Source organism: Penicillium soppii (assembly GCF_028829465.1).
Source record: "Penicillium soppii strain IBT 18220 chromosome Unknown utg000006l, whole genome shotgun sequence".
NCBI classification, from domain to species: Eukaryota; Fungi; Ascomycota; class Eurotiomycetes; order Eurotiales; family Aspergillaceae; genus Penicillium; species Penicillium soppii.
Window position 1 is genome coordinate 4163536 of NW_026643236.1, and position 16167 is coordinate 4179702.

Sequence of the window (16167 nt, forward strand, 5' to 3'; positions counted from 1 at the left end):
AATGAGTCGTTCCTTCCTTTGTTTCGTGTCGCGACCGAGGTTGCGCGCGATTCCCCCAAACATCTCAACACGACGCGTCCCATCATTGCATCATCGTACCAGACATTATGGTATCTCTATATATATAGTCTGATGTTGTATCATTGCGCGACTTCTCAAGATGGCGCGTGAACCAATATGCATATGCTGACTCCTCATTTTAGGTAGATGGGTTGGTATAACCGCTCGACATGAATGCCTGGCTTGCCGACGCCTCAAATATGCCTGGCCAGGATAATGGCGCTTTCCATCCATCCACAATAGATCCATCCACGGCTTTTCTCCACGGTTCCCCAACTCCTCAGGATCCATCTCAATTCCAACGCATGTTCAATGGCGTGCCGCGCAACGCATCCCCGGGTTTCCACAACCCGAACCAAGTGATTCCATCCAAGCGGACACGACCGGAAGATGGTATGCCTATGTCACCAAGGCCAGCCCCAGGCGGCGTGACGGGGTCACGTTCTCAGACCCCTCAATATCCTGGATATCAGGGATCGGCCAATGGCAATGCACAATTTCAACAACACCCCACCCCTTACCAGCATCTCCAGCAAGCGTCTCCCAATGTCACACAGTCGCCTATTATGCAAGATTTCGATCAGCAAAGCGTTCGTATGGGAACGGCTTCCCCGAGCCCCTTCTCGCCCGCTGGCCCACACCCTGGCCCTCACATGTCACCATCACAATCAGACCATGGCAGCCGTGTAAATACACCTCAAAATCCCAACTTTATGCAGGCACAGCAGTTTGGTGGTATGTCGCAAGGACCTGGAATGACCTCAGCTGCTGCTCAGTCTTCGATGCAAGCGCAGTTTGGTGGCATGCCGCAAATACCTCCGGGTTATCAACAAGCGCTAGCGAATCAGCAGCAGCGCTTGCATGCCATGCAACAGCAGCAGCAGACGCGGATGAATCCCAACCCTCCTATGGGGCGGCAAGTTCCAGGTGGTATAAACCCGATGGCCAATTCCCAGCAACAGCACATGGGACAACTCCGACAAATGCAGCCAAACATGCAATCAAACATGCCAAAACCTAACAACCCAGAAGGTTTCCTGCGATCATTGCAGAAATTCATGATGAGCCAAAACCTCCCCTTGGACCCCAATCCTACTGTCAGTGGCCGCCCAATCAACCTTGTTCAGCTCTATGGCACGGTGATGAAGATGGGAGGATCGAAAAAGATAACGGCAACAAACATGTGGCCAGCAGTCGCGCATCAGCTGCAGTTCCCCCAGATGCAATATCCGATGGCCGCCCAAGAGTTTCAAGCCCACCACGCAAGGAACCTGGGTCCTTACGAACAAGCTTTCATCAGCTCTCAGCAAAAGTCAGCGGAGCAGATGCAGCAACAAGGAGGCATGCCACGGCAGCCTAGTCAATTCAATTCACCTGCGGTGAAACCTAATACAGGCTTTGAGCAACCGCAGCCATTAGCCCAATCCCCTCAGAATAACACACCAGTCCACAATAATACCCCGGGGAACCCAGTGAATGGCTTTGCCACACCCACGCATGCACGAATCCAAAGCAGACCAGCTCAGGCCGGACATCGGCAAAGTCTTTCGCGACCTTCGCAAACACCAGTTCCACCCACAGAACCTGCGACTGGACAGTTCCCTGTTCCCTCTCCCTCACAACCTGGCAAGGAGGCTACTCCAGGCCCGGGCCAGCCGCAACAACCAGAACCAAAAATAGAGCAGTTTGTGAAGCGACCTATTGAGGAAACCTTCAAGCCCATGGTCTCTAAAGGAAGCCGTTTGCATGGACCCATCTCTGTTGATGAGATGTACCAAATTGGCGAGGATATCTCAAGGCTAAAGCCAGACGTACCGACATTTGCGGAATTAGGCGTGGTGGATATCCATGCGCTGACGATGGCTCTCAAGTCTGGCATGACAGCAGAAATTCGGGTTGCTCTCGACACGCTCACTACCCTCTCCGGGGAGCCCTCCGTTCAAATATCTTTGGAGAATTGTGATGATCTGGTAGAGAGCTTGATCGACTGCGCTGAAGACCAGGCCGAGATGCTAGCGGAGCACACCGTTGATGAGACAGATACAATGGCTTTGCGTTCGTATGACCAGGTCACACGGGACTGCCAGGTTGAAAATACATCCCTCAGAGAGATTGCCAAATTTGGAACCCTCGAGTATGAACTAGACCGGACCGTGGATCGACTCATCTGCATCACCACTATTCTGCGAAACTTCTCATTCAGCGAGACAAATTTCCCCCCTCTCGGCATTCCTCCTGTTGCTCAATTGTTCGCTACCGTGTTCCGCTACATGGGGACTCGAAAGAACTTCCTGCGCACAAGCCACAACACATTGGACTTCATGAAGGATGCGGTGATATTGCTGAGCAACCTGGCACATGTAGTCCAGATTCCTGGCAAAGAGGAAGCATTGTATTTCTTGACTTTCCTGCTTGCATTCTCGCCTGAACCTGAGCCCATCTCGACTTCGGGCAAAGTGATGTTTACTGCGTTCAACTCCGCCGTTGATCGATACACCCCAGCCGCCGTCGATGGTCTCGCGAAGATGTTGGCGAGAGACGACCCGAATCGAACTTACTTCAAAGCCATCTTCTCTGGCGATGGGTCTGCACCTCCTCAGCCAGAACTGTTGACCCGCGCCTTTGGTCTTGCAATCTCGTGTGTACCCGACAAAAAGCCCATGGCAGTCGTGGATGCGCGCAAGGTATTCTTGATGCAAGGCCTTCTGTCAGCAGATGTCCTCACCACGTTCGCTGATGGACCTCTTGCCAAGATATGGCTTGAGTCAGTCGATGGGTTTGCCGTCCACCTCTTACGACTTTCTTGCGCTCTTTGCACAGAACGAATCCCACAAATCAACATGCGCCAAAGAAATCAAGCCGAGGCAGATGCTTATGCCTTCAGTTCGATCGTCAATCGTGGTTTAGGAATCCTCCGTCGGCTCGCAGAAAAGTCAAAGCAAGTCGACAATACCTCTCCCCTCAACATCCCGTCAGGAATCCTTCCCAGAAAAGAGAGCTTGCTGGGTGCATTGCTCCTCCCTAACATCGACGGAGGTGTCGTTCGCCAGCTGCTCAGCTATGCTCGATTGGCGGAGTAGAATGGTCCCGAAATGAATATCCAATGTGCTCCAGGAACAGATTAACCGGCTACACCTCTCTGAGCAGCCTTAGTTCTTTTTTTTGTCCAGCATATACGACAATCTTGAAATTCTCTCATGTCATTTGTACTCATGCCAATGGTCTTGTCTCCTTGTTCTTCTTTCTGGGCGCTGGTAGGCAACGGGGTTCTAGTTTCTTCTTCACTTGTGAGATAGCGTTCTGCTTGTTTAGTGTACAATCTCAAAATACCCTCGATGGAAATCGAGTGATCCTGCATGATAACCCCAATTGGCTATTTCTACTGCGTACTCCTTCCCCTAGGGGGATGAATTTGTAAGCGTTCATATGAGATTGTAATCTCAATGACATCTCCCATAAAACCATCGATTAGGTCCATGCCATCAAATAGACACAGATCTCCATAGGAAAGAATTTCTGGAGTACATTGAATGAAAATACCTACGTCAAGGTGCCTACTTGTGGTGTACGAGACAGTTCAACGTGCAATTGAAAACCAGATAATACTGCCGCGTTGCCATTGGGTTCAGACCCAGATCATTCAGGTGAAGCAGTGTATTTCTAGTGATATGGCATCGTTTTATGAAGTCATGCAATAGAAAAGGCAAGAGCTAGCACCCATCCAGTCGTCGAAAATATACAGGGTAGGAATGTTACAGATGGAGAGAAGAACATGAAGGAGAAAAAAGCAAAAGACAAAGGTGCACGCCAGAAGACACGACCGAGCAGACAAAACACAAACACCAACAGGTAAAGAAATAGAAGAAAGAAAACAACCTGTAACGAGATTGAGATATGCCCAAGGGGAGGAAACAAATCCAAGAAAATGGAGATTACCCATTCATATCAGGAGCCACCTTCAATATTCATTTCTTCCTTTGTTTCCCTTGCTTTCGACGCACTTGGGTTCTCGTTCTCTTGGATAAGTATGCTACAACATACGCCTCTGATAAGGGTACGCTCATAATTTTTTGCTGTTTAGCCTTGGTCACGAGTAGAGCCTTATAAGGTCTTGTTCGCGAAAATGTAGAAGAGATAGGTATTAGAGAAAGGATGACTTAAAATCTCCGCTCCTGTAGGAATTTCACAATCTCGGGTTTGCGCCAGCCCTGTACGATATATGAGTATTTGCTGCTGTACAAAACCACAGCGGTTGCGAGACATACCTTGACAATGATGTGACCAGTGAGTCGGTTGAGAGTCACTTCGGGATTAGGTTTGTTTCCATCAGCAACACCCAGCGCAAGAGCCAGGTCATTGCGGAGTGCGTCCAGATCACCTTCCGTCTTTTGAATCTTGGTGAGCTTCTTAGTGCCGCCGGCCTTGACATCGGTGTAGACAGGGAGCGTGTTGGAGGCAGTACGACGGACGAAATAAGGAAGATTCGTAAGCTGCAGATCAGGGCTGGGCGTCTTCGCTGATGTGGCGGGTGTAGGGGGTGTTTTCAGGGCTTGGGCTTGATGACGGAGATGGGTGAGGAAAGTGCGGCTTTGGCGAGTAGGGAGGGTTGGTAGAGAAAATTGAGGACGATCTGAAGTAAAAATTTAGCCACGCGCTCTACTTGCAAAATGAAGCCCAAATTGAGTCCAACACGATCTGCATTCATGTTTTTCTCTCTTGTATGTTGATCGCAAGATATGAAACAGGCTTGGGAAACCTGATGTATGCTTTGTATGATATAAAAACATCAAGAAGTATTGAAATCCAAAGACACTTACGTGAAACTTGCAACCTTGCCTGAGGACATAATGTGGAAAATGAGCTACATGTCTGGACGGAAGCCACGGACTGTCCAGGGCTGACGCGAAGAGTAACAACCTGCTTTCGCATGGCTGACGAGGCCGATCCCGAGTGTAGAAGAGAAGCCATTTGAGTCTTCTAAAGGACCGTGAGAGAAAACCCCAGGTATTGAAGATTGAGGGATATTGGCAGAGACTGGGAATCGCGGACCAACATCTGATGCTCTGCGCTCTGCTCAGATTTTCTGCCACCGCTTCTTAACACCCACTTCCAAAAAGGGTTTAGGGCCACTGACGCCCGCACAATCTGCAAATTCTCCATTGATCGCGGTTGGCCCTTTGTTATCCCCTCTTGACTTTCTCCCTTTTCTGCCATCTTTATAGACCCATCATGGCAGACAACGCCCCGCCTACCGCTGAGACTTTGCTCAGCGGCGCTGCTACTCACCCGCCTAAGGCCGCCGAGGATATCGCCTCCCAGCATGATCTGCTCCCCCGACTCATCCCGTACCTCGACCGTCACCTGGTCTTCCCCCTGCTCGAATTCAGCGCTACCGGCGATGAGGAGGACAAAGAAATCACCCGGGCCAAGTACGAGCTCCTGAAGCACACCAACATGACCGACTACGTCGCCAACTTGTGGCAGGAGATCAACAACTCCGATACCATTCCCGACGAGTTTGTGAAGAAGCGCGAGGAGGTTCTGTCCAAGCTACAGCACTACCAGGATCAGAGCGAGAAGATTACCGAGTTGTTGCAGGATGAGGAGGTTGTGGGTAACCTGCGGAGCGACAAGGCCGCTAACTTGCGGTTCCTCGAGGAGCAGCACGGTGTGACCAACGACATGGTCAACAGCCTTCATGACTACGGACGGTTCCAGTACAGCTGCGGTAGCTACGGAAATGCCGCCGAGTTGCTTTACCAGTTCCGCGTTCTGTCCACCGACAACGATAAGGTCGCCTCTGCTACATGGGGTAAGCTCGCCTCAGAGATTCTGACCACCAACTGGGAGGGTGCGATGGAGGAGGTTCAGAAGGTCAAGGACTCGATTGAGACCCGCCTGTTCAACAATCCCATGGCTCAGCTCACCAACCGCTCTTGGCTTATTCACTGGTCGCTGTTCCCCTTCTTCAACCACGACCCCGCCCGCGACGTCCTGACCGACCTTTTCTTCTCCCCCGCCTACATCAACACTATCCAAACCAGCTGCCCTTGGGTTTTGCGATACCTCGCCGCCGCCGTCATCACCAACCGCAGCCGCCCCCACAAGCACTCCGGTGTCTACCAGAAGCAATTGAAGGATCTGATCCGCGTTGTGCGCCAGGAGGACTACGAGTACACAGACCCCATCACCGATTTCGTCAAGGCCCTTTACGTCGAGTTCGATTTCGAGGAGGCACAGAAGAAGCTTGGCGAGGCAGAGGATGTGCTCCGCAGCGATTTCTTCCTTGTGTCGGCTGCTGATGCTTTCGTCGATGCTGCCCGTCATCTCATTTCCGAGAGCTACTGCAAGATCCACCAGCGTATTGACATCAAGTAAGTTGAATTTGGACGGAAAAAGTGACCGAACCAGCAGGCTAATACTCTATTTAGCGACCTGTCTACTCGCCTCGGTCTAAGCCAGGATGAAGGTGAGAAGTGGATTGTCAACCTGATCCGCGACACCCGCGTCGATGCCAAGATCGACTACAAGGAGGGCACTGTTATCATGAACCACCCTCCCCAGTCTGTTTATCAGCAAGTCATTGAGAAGACCAAGGGTGCCTTCTTCCGCACACAAGTCTTGAGGTATGCACACCCAGTAACGAACCATTTATATCTTTCACCTGCTAACAACTTCTTCTAGCTCGGCTGTCGCAAAATAAACATCCGCATGACCTGATGTCGAAAACTGATCTTTTCTCTGTTATGTGATTTTCAACTTGTTTCTGCCTACCCATTTTTAGTGATCTCCCCGTGTAGGTCACAACACGGTTGTTTGAGGGATGGGACACCATGCAGAGTGGCATCCGGCTGGCGTTTTTTTGGTGGTCCACCTTACCTATTTCTTTATCTCTTTAGTCATCTTGCAGTTCTTATGCACGCTCTCTCCCTCCCTATATTATCACTTGTCCCTATGTCAGATATATTGTCTGACTCCTTTATGTATTGGCCATATCTGGCCCGAGGGTCGGGGGGAGGTGGCCCTAAAAGGCAGCCACAAGACATGGCGCCCCCTGTTCATTTTTTTGTTGGAGGGGGAAAAAGAAGAGAGATGGAGATATGAATGTAGTAGACTCCTCGATTTTTGGGGTCTGATTGATCTATGCTGTTACGAATGGTCTATAGAGATGAGTGAAAGATGATATCTTTTTTGACAATAATTCTGTTCATAGGCTTTATGGTCCCATGGTAGGTTCTCTTAGCACTCGATGATCTCTTCTAAGGATCAAATGATCAAATGATTGATGCCAGATCATGAGAACATTGCAATTATTTGAACAATTTTGTTACAAGTTTCACAATGTATTAAGCTACTTTGTCGCATTGAGCCTCTGCTGGCGTTCGCTGAAACGATCAGCGAAAAGCCCAACGTGAGACCGCATGAGAATAGTATATTTGACAAATTCCTCCATGCAATCCACCAACCGATCTCGATTGCCACTCGGCAATAGCCGTTGATCCCCTGGCTGACCCTCATTAGGGAAATGGGTGTATGCTTGGGGAATCGAAGATTGGTTTGGAATAACGAACATTCGCATCCAACGACCGAGGAGACGCAGGGAGTTTACTGCATTGAAGGATTGTGATCCACCACATACTTGCGCAACAACAAGTGTGCGGCCCTGGGTAGGACGAACACTACCAGTACTCAAGGGGATCCAGTCAATTTGGTTTTTGAAAACAGCCGTCTATAAATAGCTTAGTCTTCAATTGGCGCTCACTAGGGTATAAAAGGTACTAACCAAGTTTCCATGCTGTTCGGGAGAAACCCATACCTGGCCGTCACTCCATATACTAAGCTCGCGGAGCTCTTGTACTTTAGGATGTTCGGTATCGCTGTCGTTCTTTACCGGAAGACCTCTGGGATCAAAGACACGGGCGTCGCAGCCAAGTCGAAATAAGATGCGTGATGCTTCCAGTGCCACTAGCCGGGAGTAGGACCTTCTTCGAAGACTGCCGTAGAGCACCAAAACTTTGAGTCTCTTGCCTGTGGTCTTGAGATTCTGCTGGGCCATGTCCGACACAGTTTCCAATTCCAGACTGTTGATCCAGTCATCAGCATTGTTGTCTTTGAGGATGAATGGCCGATATTTCTGGCGGATGTCCGGATCGTCTTCACTTAGGGCCAGTTCCAATTGGTAGGGAGCATGCATGTTTGTAGTCATTGGCTTAGCAATAGAATGCATTGGCAAACGTTGACCCAGTGGAGGAATCCGGGGAAGCTTTGACCTTAACTTTGGCCTTGCTCGTTTCAGAGATTGCATTTAGAAGACAAAATGAACGCAAGTGGTGATAAGTATGTCGAGAGACATTTTGTATAAGAGAAGTATGTCACTGGTGAATGCTGATTGGCTAGATTGAGCCGAGTAGGCGAAGACTAAAAAGTGGACATCCAATATCCTAAGTACATTGAACTGTCTACATCTACATATGTATAAAAGGACGAGATACTTGGGAATTGGGGGCAATAATACTAGACAGAGTCAAGACCATAAAATGAAATACTTGCTTTTTTTTAAATAAAAAAAGGTTAAACCCCAAAAGAAATATCAAGCTTCTCTCATCTTGTTTGCCCAGGGAACGAGCTTCTTGATGGATTGTGGAGAGTGAGCTGGAGACACCCTAGGGGTATACTGCTTGTAGTCAGAACAAAGCAATCCTGAACAAAGGCTTCAATTAGCGCTCTGTGTATATACTAGCGTACCTAGGTAGAGGATCGAGCCTGCTTATAGACTGTTACAACTTGATCTGCGATATCCACTTTTAGGGCCTTGGCTATGAAAATAATGAAGACCAGGCCTGCTCGAGAGCTGACCTTATTTTCGTTCCAGTAGTAACTATCGCTAGTTGCCATCGACCCAGTCACAGGATATACACAGAGAAAATTAATCTTTACATTTAATTTGTTCATTTGGACCAGCTAAGCAATAGATTCCTTCATATATGACTATCCATGAAAGAGCGTTCCAAGCATAAAGACATGATGAGCAAAGGTCCCAATAACTTTGAAAATCGTAGCCTGTAGTCAGATCACCTGAGGCCATAAATTCATTCCACGAGTACATGTGTATCTACACGCGATCATGCACCGATACCAGAAATTCTCTTATACGTGGCGTCACAGCAGCCACCAGACACTGCCATCCCAGTTACATCACTCCCTTCCAACATCTCTCTTCACAATCGTCCAATCAACACCATGAGAATACCCAGAATCTTGTTTGTCTGCCACGACAAATCAGGCTGCTCCCAAATTGCAGCTGGTTACGTCAAACTTCTCTCTCGCGACTACATCAGAGCCTCGTCGGCCGGGCCAGCTCCAGCTGAATTCATCGACCCTATTGTCGTCGAGGTTATGATTGAAGATGGAGTCTATCTCACTGGCGACGTGCCCAAGCCTCTTACCACCGATGTTATTCGAAGCAGCGACGTTCTTATAACTTTCAAATGTCCTGATGCCTGCCCTTTCTTCGCCGGAGTGCACCGTTGCGACCGGGGGGATCCCCAACCCTGCTGGTAAGACCCTGGATGAAGCACGCATTATTCGGAACCGGATCCGCGACAACGTGGAGCATCTCATGGGTGAGATGTTGTCGAGTCCATGGTATTTTTAGTCGAGGAATCAACAATGCTAAGTCGGTAATCATTAACAAAGAACACGACAAAGTGAACCCGAGAGAGTTGGAGAAAACCCTGTGACATGGAAACGGTGAATCTCTACCATAGCACTTCACAATGAAACATCACATTCCAAAGCCAATACCGTCTGTGTATTAGACTAAACCGCCAATATGGCTATGAAAAAATCGAAGTAGCAAAGAGGCCTATTTCTCAGGACTTCACGAACCTAAATTAAAGTAGATTCAAGCCCAACTTCCTTGCTTCTCCACCATCCGGATAAAAACTAAATGACTATGTCAGGAGACAGTGGCATGTAACCTGGCTCCTTGATGTGCTCCAAATGACATGCAAGGCTTCCATATACTACCTTTTCAGAAGTTCAAGATTGTTATCCCATTATAGTTTCTGCAATGATAGCTATCCATTCACAAAACTGCACGACAACTGCCGACAACAACAGTTCCAATTCCCGGAATGGGCTCAATTCCTCCACTGATCATTTCGTAAGGGTCACTGGGACGATGCGTTCAACGAAATCCTGGTTCCAATATCCGGGTTGTGGCCTCTCGGAATTAGGGAGAGCAAGCAAAGACATCCGAGGGCAGAGCAGCACCAAACAGTGATACAGCTGGTGAGATTACTAGTTGGCCAACGGAACCTTAGGTCTTTCCAGGGGCTGAGAATGAAACCGTAAGTCCAACGGGAAGTAAGGAAAGTCGGTCTCAACGACCACCACGCGAGTCTGGCTCTGCACGCCTACGTGGTCCGGACACATTCACTGGAATGATTTCGTTGATATAGGGCTCATCTAGGGACTGATGTGCCGAGTTCTCGCTGTTGGGGCTGGATGCCGAGCTGTTACTGTTGTTTTGGGTCATTCGAGTAGCTTCTTGCTTTTCGTACTCTCGGGACATTGCGGCCAGATCATCGATTTGCTCCTTGTTGGAAGAGTCAGCAAGATCCGGCTTTTATACGTCTTGAATTTGATCCATAGCTCAATATTATTGGGACCACGAACCCGCGTGAGAGGCATGCCGACGATGAGGTAACCTTCGCGTCCCTGTAACACATGTTAGATGGGTCTTCTAGGGCAAGGGGGATAAGAAAGCAGCGGTATGACATACTTGGTAACTATAAGGTCTGACTGATGCAGATGGCCCAAGGAAATACTGGATGTGTCCCAAGACAATGTGTCGGGACAGCCCATAGCCTGGAAGCCAATATTGTTGGACGGGAGACATTGTCAGAACTCAGTGGTGAAGCGAGGGGGGCAAGGCGAATGAAAGGTTAGGTTTGACGCCAGTCGACACTGACAAAAGGTCCTTATCCGAGCTTTTGCTATAGGACTTCTGACAATCTTTCTGGCGGACAGGTCATGGGTATAAATAGATTCGTCGACACCCTTTCTGTGCCTATCAAAAAGACAATTCTTAAGCGGAGGTGCACTAAGGGCCAGTCCGATCCCTCGGAGAATATGATATTACAGGACAATCAACGGGAAAGGGGACCGCGTACCCTCTGTTCAGAGCAGGTGCACCATCCACAAGGCCACTGGTTGTGGGCAATGAAACCGCTTGTCCACAAACCCAGCAACTCCCAAGTTCGCCTCCACGGGAGATGAGAGGAGGTAAAATCATATAACGGCGTTATCACTAGAATTGGCTCAGATCTGTGTCCTAGTGAGAGGATAGTTCATGTCGGAACGTTCGGGCGACTGATGACAAGAAAAGAACGACCCGCCGCACTGTGTCAGACAACGATGCCCAACCCTTTTTTTTCCGGTATGTCAATTTATAACTTTTGACTAAACTGGCTGCTCTGCCCAATCTCCACCCCTTGCTATCGAGCACCCAGCAGATAACAGTGAGGCTTGCTGGCAAAGGATTGGTCTCAAATCAATCCAAAGAGCGCATAAGAATGGAGTGCAATCCCTGAAAGATGCATACTAAAGTATAGCATTGGGAAAGCGAAGCGAATGGGTGTTCTCACCAACTTTTCCTTCACCGCAGATTCTCAAATGCAGCGCCAAATTGGCTCTTGCTGCGGTGATGTCGTGGCACCACGGATTGTCGCCTTAAACCGCTGAGCCACTAGCCTGCAGTGAGAAAATCTGCAGCTCTCGCTTTTTGGACATCAATTCTTTTGTTCAGTCACATTGCCAAGAATATCTATGGGTTTTGGATTTCATGCCGAAACACATGGCAAATGGAGAGAGCTTTGGTTCGCCCTCTCTACGGAGTAGTTTCTGCATACATTAATCGTATTGGTTCTCATTCGTCTAAGGCTTTTGTGCGTTGTATTTTTCTCCGATCGACCGAAAGTCAATCATAAGAGAAGAGCCCTTTCTAGGACCCCTGGGCTCATCATACAGGTTAATTAGGATGTGACAACTTGCCCGCCCATTCCGCATGTCTTGCATAGATCCATGAATTTTCTACGCTCTTGATCTCACTAAAAATCCATTGGAAGCCGATCATGCTTCATGCATTATTCTTTAGTCTTTTCATAATTCGTCCGACATAAGCGACAAAAGTGTATCTTGCATATCTTGCATCGACATTCCTCTACTGAGGAGGCACATATGGGTGCACCAACATCTCACTGAATTTCTCCAACTTCTCCTTGCCGCGCACTTCTTCAACGAGCATAGGCATGCGGACCACATTGAAATCATCATAGAGTTCCTCGATCTGCTCGAGGTACTTCTTCTGCATCCTTCTCCGGGCAGTGCACTGGTCACAGTCACTTCCTTCCTTGGGGAACAGCAGCTGGTTGACAACAATCGAGTGGGTATCAATTTTGTAGCTGGTCAATTCCTGAATCATACGTTCTGTCTCGTAGAGCGACAGGAACTCCGCAATGCAAACACACACAAAGGTGGTCATGTCCGGATTCTTGAACTGCGTGTTGACCTCGCTAATAGTCTCACGCAGCGACTCCATCTTCTGCAGCAATTCATCCATATTCTGACCACCAGGGAGGCCGCCACGGGCACCCAGAATCGAGTTGAGCATTGGACCAAACTGGGTGGACAGCTGGGAGAGCTTTGCGAGCGCCTTCTCTAGCACAGTGGGAAATTGGAGGAAACGGAGGGTGTGACCGGTGGGTGCGGTATCGAATACGATCACTTCGTAGGATAGCGATTTGACCTGCTTCAGAACTTCGGCGAAAGACATGGCTTCGTCAACACCGGGAATCTGGCGCCACCAGAGTTAGAATGACACGTAATAGACTGTGTGATGGCAGCATGAGCACTTACGCTAAAGGCCAGGTCCTGCATCATGTTACCCATGCCTAATCCTGCCATTGGGTCTTCGCCCTGACCGTCTCCGGTGGCCAACAGATCCTGGATGCTCCCGTTGGGGTCGATCTCCATAGCGCTAAGGTTGGAGTAGCCATCGATTAGGCGGGCCTCCTTTCCGAACTTCTGGCCAAAAGCGTCGCTCAGGTTGTGTGCGGGGTCGGTGGAAATGAGCAAGACGGACTTGCGGACTTTGGCCAGCTGAATTGCCAACGAGCATGATGTAGTGGTCTTACCCACACCTCCTTTGCCTCCCACGAAGATCCAGCGAAGTGTCTTTTGGTCGAGGACCGACTGGAGCGTAGGATCCATATCGAGATCGTCGCCATTCACCACAGCGGAAGACATTGTGTGTGTGTGTGGTTGTTGAGAGGTGAAGTGTGGTGTTCGAGTTGTAAAGTTGGCCTGCCCCGCAAATCGAACTTTCCGGAAGACGGTCTGGTTTTTGACACAACACACCCTCTTTGCGCCCTGGAGTTGTTTCTTTAATTCAATTATTTATATGCATGTTTTGTGATCAATTCCAAGCTTATCGAGTAATATCTATTTGTCTTCACCTAGTCATGTCTGATTGCAATGATACCATGCTTACTACTACCAGTTTTGAACCTCACAGAATCGAATCGATAACGTTGTATTTCAAGAAACTTATCATCTTGAACTAATCGAAAAACAAAAGGAAGAAAAACCCGAAGGCAAAAAAAGGAAGGAGAAGAAGAAGAAGAAGAAATCAAGTCGACAAATGTGCAATTATCCGGAACCTTGATAGCTGCATGGCACTCTCCGCACCCATCGGTAGCCTCCGATGACTACCACTAAGTAGAAATGTAAAGCACACTGCTCAACTTAATGGACTTTTCTTCTGTTTAAAGCTTCGCCTCTCCTCTCTGAATGGATTCCCCCCGAAACAATTCTCAACTTGACCGCGTCACCGACCGCCTCGCCCTCTATCAGCAACAAATCTCCCCCACCCTGCACTCCAAAAATTCCAAAGACTCAGAAAGAACCAACCAACAACCAACCATGGCTGCCCGTGACCCCATCACTTGTCATTGCCTCAACACACTTTCAGGTACACCGGCCGCAAATCTGCCAGTGACCTTGACCCTCCTTTCCGGCCCCGCGTCTGCCAACGGAGCCACATTCCGTGCAACCACCAACGCCGATGGCCGTGTAGCCAACTGGACACCCATTGGAACCACTGAGGAGTCTGTTCCTGCTATCTTGGCTGGGCTTGATACAGCAGATACCAAGACGAACTGGTCTGTGCGCTTTGACGTTGGCCCCTGGTACGAGGCCCAGGGTGTTGAGAGCTTCTGGCCAGAGGTCGAGGTCAAGTTCACTGTTAAGGGTCGTGGGCGTGAGGGTGAGGAGGGATGGCGCCACTACCATGTGCCCGTTCTGCTGGGTCCTTGGAACTACTCCACTTACCGGGGTTCATAAAGGGTTATATATTTACACGCAAGATGATCTGGTAGTTGTAAACATGACAATTCCCCCCCACATCGTTGATAAGGGAACTATACTCCATATGTCAATCCTCAATCCACGCCCTCCGCCTATATCGCATTTGTGCTTTCTAAACGTGAAATTATGGTACATCTTAAACATCGATATTTGTCCTTTCTTCAGGGACTTTACATACATGTATGTGGAGTGAGAAAAAGTACATCTGTGCATACATATTCTCCCAGACGGGAATAGCTTATGAAGTAATCAAGAGATAGGAGACTGCGGCGCATACCTACAATGACCCTACCTAGGTACAAGTCGGTATATTACCTACCTACTGGTGGTAGCTAGCAGAATAATCTAAGGATGAACCAAGTGCAAGGTGAAAGATAATATACATACATCTGTACATTGTGAGCAATTTTGTGGGCTATCCCTCAAGATTTACCCTGACCTGTCGTTGTAAATACAGAATAGCTTTATAAACACTTTTTCTGGTGTTCTTCACATCTAATGGGGCGATAGTTCAGTTGGGAGAGCGTACGACTGAAGCACACAGTCATTTATTCGTAAAGTCGCCGGTTCGATCCCGGCTCACCCCATTTTTTTGCATTTTGGATTAATTCAGTCGAAGTAGATAGATAGGGAATGTGGTTGTGGTGTAGCTGTGACAAGTCCTTTCGATGTATGTTTATTGTTAGTGATCTTTTTTTTTTTTCCTATAGCAATCGGATTTGGCGAAGCGGGACCAAGCCAATGCAGCGTAAGTCACTACAGCTTGATGATATACCTGCCTCAATTAGACGTAGAACCTCTGAAACTCTTTCTAAGCACAGCTTTCTACGACCATCTGCTCGAGTTCAATAGAAGATGTTGATTCCGGGCAATGGTTTCGTTCATTTCCATTTGGTTGGCGAGCTGAGTCGACAGTATGGAAGAAGCTTCTTTCCTTTGTAGCCATTTTCCGTATATCGGGATTGCCATGTTTTGAGCCAATCTGGACGACATCGATGATGCGAGAGTCCGGTGGTTCTATAGCAACGACAGCGACAGCGTCATCTTGAAGGCCGAAACATCTACGTAAGCTACTACTACCGGGCTATTTGAAGATAGCGTTGGCTCGGTAACATGTTGATGTGGCTCGGGTGCTCTTCCGGATGTATAAGATCCCAACTATATGGGTAAGATATGTAGTTGAATTGACTCGATGTGAAACATACGCTCTTATCGAGGATAAAAAATGTCGACTTGAGAGTGTCTTCGTTTGTTGACGGAACTCATGTGAGGATCGTCTCGTATAGTACTATATATATGTTGCATACAACGTACCTATGTATGTTTCATATACGGATACATAATAAACTTGATTACATATGTAACTTTACAACATCTAGGACTAGTCTGTTCATCTGTCGATTTGTACCTAGGTATCGAATCGATCGGTTTCTTTGTGCATATCAAATAACCAAGGTATCTGAAACCTATATATAGAATATTCCTTGAATATTATGTGGCTGTGTTCTCTAATTTAAAGGAGGTTACATGCTACCTAGGTAGTCCCACACTGTAGGTAGTTATGAAGATACCTGTAAATACCTACTACATTCAACCACAGCTTATCAGGGCCAAGACCGCGAGAAAACCTCAAACAGCTCTCCACAAAGTGATGTGGGAACAATATCAAAATGATCG

At 48.3% G+C, this 16167-nt stretch overlaps 8 protein-coding genes across 8 annotated transcripts; 4 read left to right on the forward strand and 4 right to left on the reverse strand.

The window, feature by feature from the left end:
- Window positions 1-230: 230 nt before the first annotated feature.
- On the forward strand, window positions 231-3140 carry N7529_008959 (putative ARID/BRIGHT domain protein (SWI1); the record flags this gene model as incomplete). The annotated part of the gene is made up of 1 exon (XM_057244486.1): window positions 231-3140. One exon carries the CDS (start codon window positions 231-233, stop codon window positions 3138-3140), a length of 2910 nt encoding a protein of 969 aa, XP_057096024.1.
- Window positions 3141-4217: 1077 nt separating this feature from the next.
- N7529_008960 (mitochondrial 54S ribosomal protein mL49) lies at window positions 4218-4989 on the reverse strand (the record flags this gene model as incomplete). The annotated part of the gene is made up of 2 exons (XM_057244487.1): window positions 4218-4690; window positions 4878-4989. 2 exons carry the CDS (start codon window positions 4987-4989, stop codon window positions 4218-4220), a joined length of 585 nt encoding a protein of 194 aa, XP_057096025.1.
- A 300-nt stretch (window positions 4990-5289) lies between these two features.
- N7529_008961 (eukaryotic translation initiation factor 3 subunit E) lies at window positions 5290-6763 on the forward strand (the record flags this gene model as incomplete). Its single annotated transcript, XM_057244488.1, has 3 exons — window positions 5290-6434; window positions 6492-6686; window positions 6745-6763. The coding sequence occupies 3 exons, from the start codon at window positions 5290-5292 to the stop codon at window positions 6761-6763; spliced, it is 1359 nt and encodes a 452-aa protein (XP_057096026.1).
- Window positions 6764-7411: 648 nt separating this feature from the next.
- N7529_008962 (Arsenate resistance ArsH) lies at window positions 7412-8254 on the reverse strand (the record flags this gene model as incomplete). The annotated part of the gene is made up of 2 exons (XM_057244489.1): window positions 7412-7789; window positions 7844-8254. The coding sequence occupies 2 exons, from the start codon at window positions 8252-8254 to the stop codon at window positions 7412-7414; spliced, it is 789 nt and encodes a 262-aa protein (XP_057096027.1).
- A 1046-nt stretch (window positions 8255-9300) lies between these two features.
- On the forward strand, window positions 9301-9621 carry N7529_008963 (arsenate-mycothiol transferase ArsC; the record flags this gene model as incomplete). The annotated part of the gene is made up of 1 exon (XM_057244490.1): window positions 9301-9621. The coding sequence occupies one exon, from the start codon at window positions 9301-9303 to the stop codon at window positions 9619-9621; it is 321 nt and encodes a 106-aa protein (XP_057096028.1).
- Window positions 9622-10444: 823 nt separating this feature from the next.
- Window positions 10445-10963, reverse strand: N7529_008964 (uncharacterized protein; the record flags this gene model as incomplete). The annotated part of the gene is made up of 3 exons (XM_057244491.1): window positions 10445-10687; window positions 10741-10782; window positions 10847-10963. The coding sequence occupies 3 exons, from the start codon at window positions 10961-10963 to the stop codon at window positions 10445-10447; spliced, it is 402 nt and encodes a 133-aa protein (XP_057096029.1).
- A 1323-nt stretch (window positions 10964-12286) lies between these two features.
- On the reverse strand, window positions 12287-13371 carry N7529_008965 (ArsA family ATPase; the record flags this gene model as incomplete). Its single annotated transcript, XM_057244492.1, has 2 exons — window positions 12287-12919; window positions 12982-13371. 2 exons carry the CDS (start codon window positions 13369-13371, stop codon window positions 12287-12289), a joined length of 1023 nt encoding a protein of 340 aa, XP_057096030.1.
- A 543-nt stretch (window positions 13372-13914) lies between these two features.
- On the forward strand, window positions 13915-14466 carry N7529_008966 (hydroxyisourate hydrolase; the record flags this gene model as incomplete). The annotated part of the gene is made up of 1 exon (XM_057244493.1): window positions 13915-14466. The coding sequence occupies one exon, from the start codon at window positions 13915-13917 to the stop codon at window positions 14464-14466; it is 552 nt and encodes a 183-aa protein (XP_057096031.1).
- Between the last annotated feature and the right edge of the window lie 1701 nt (window positions 14467-16167).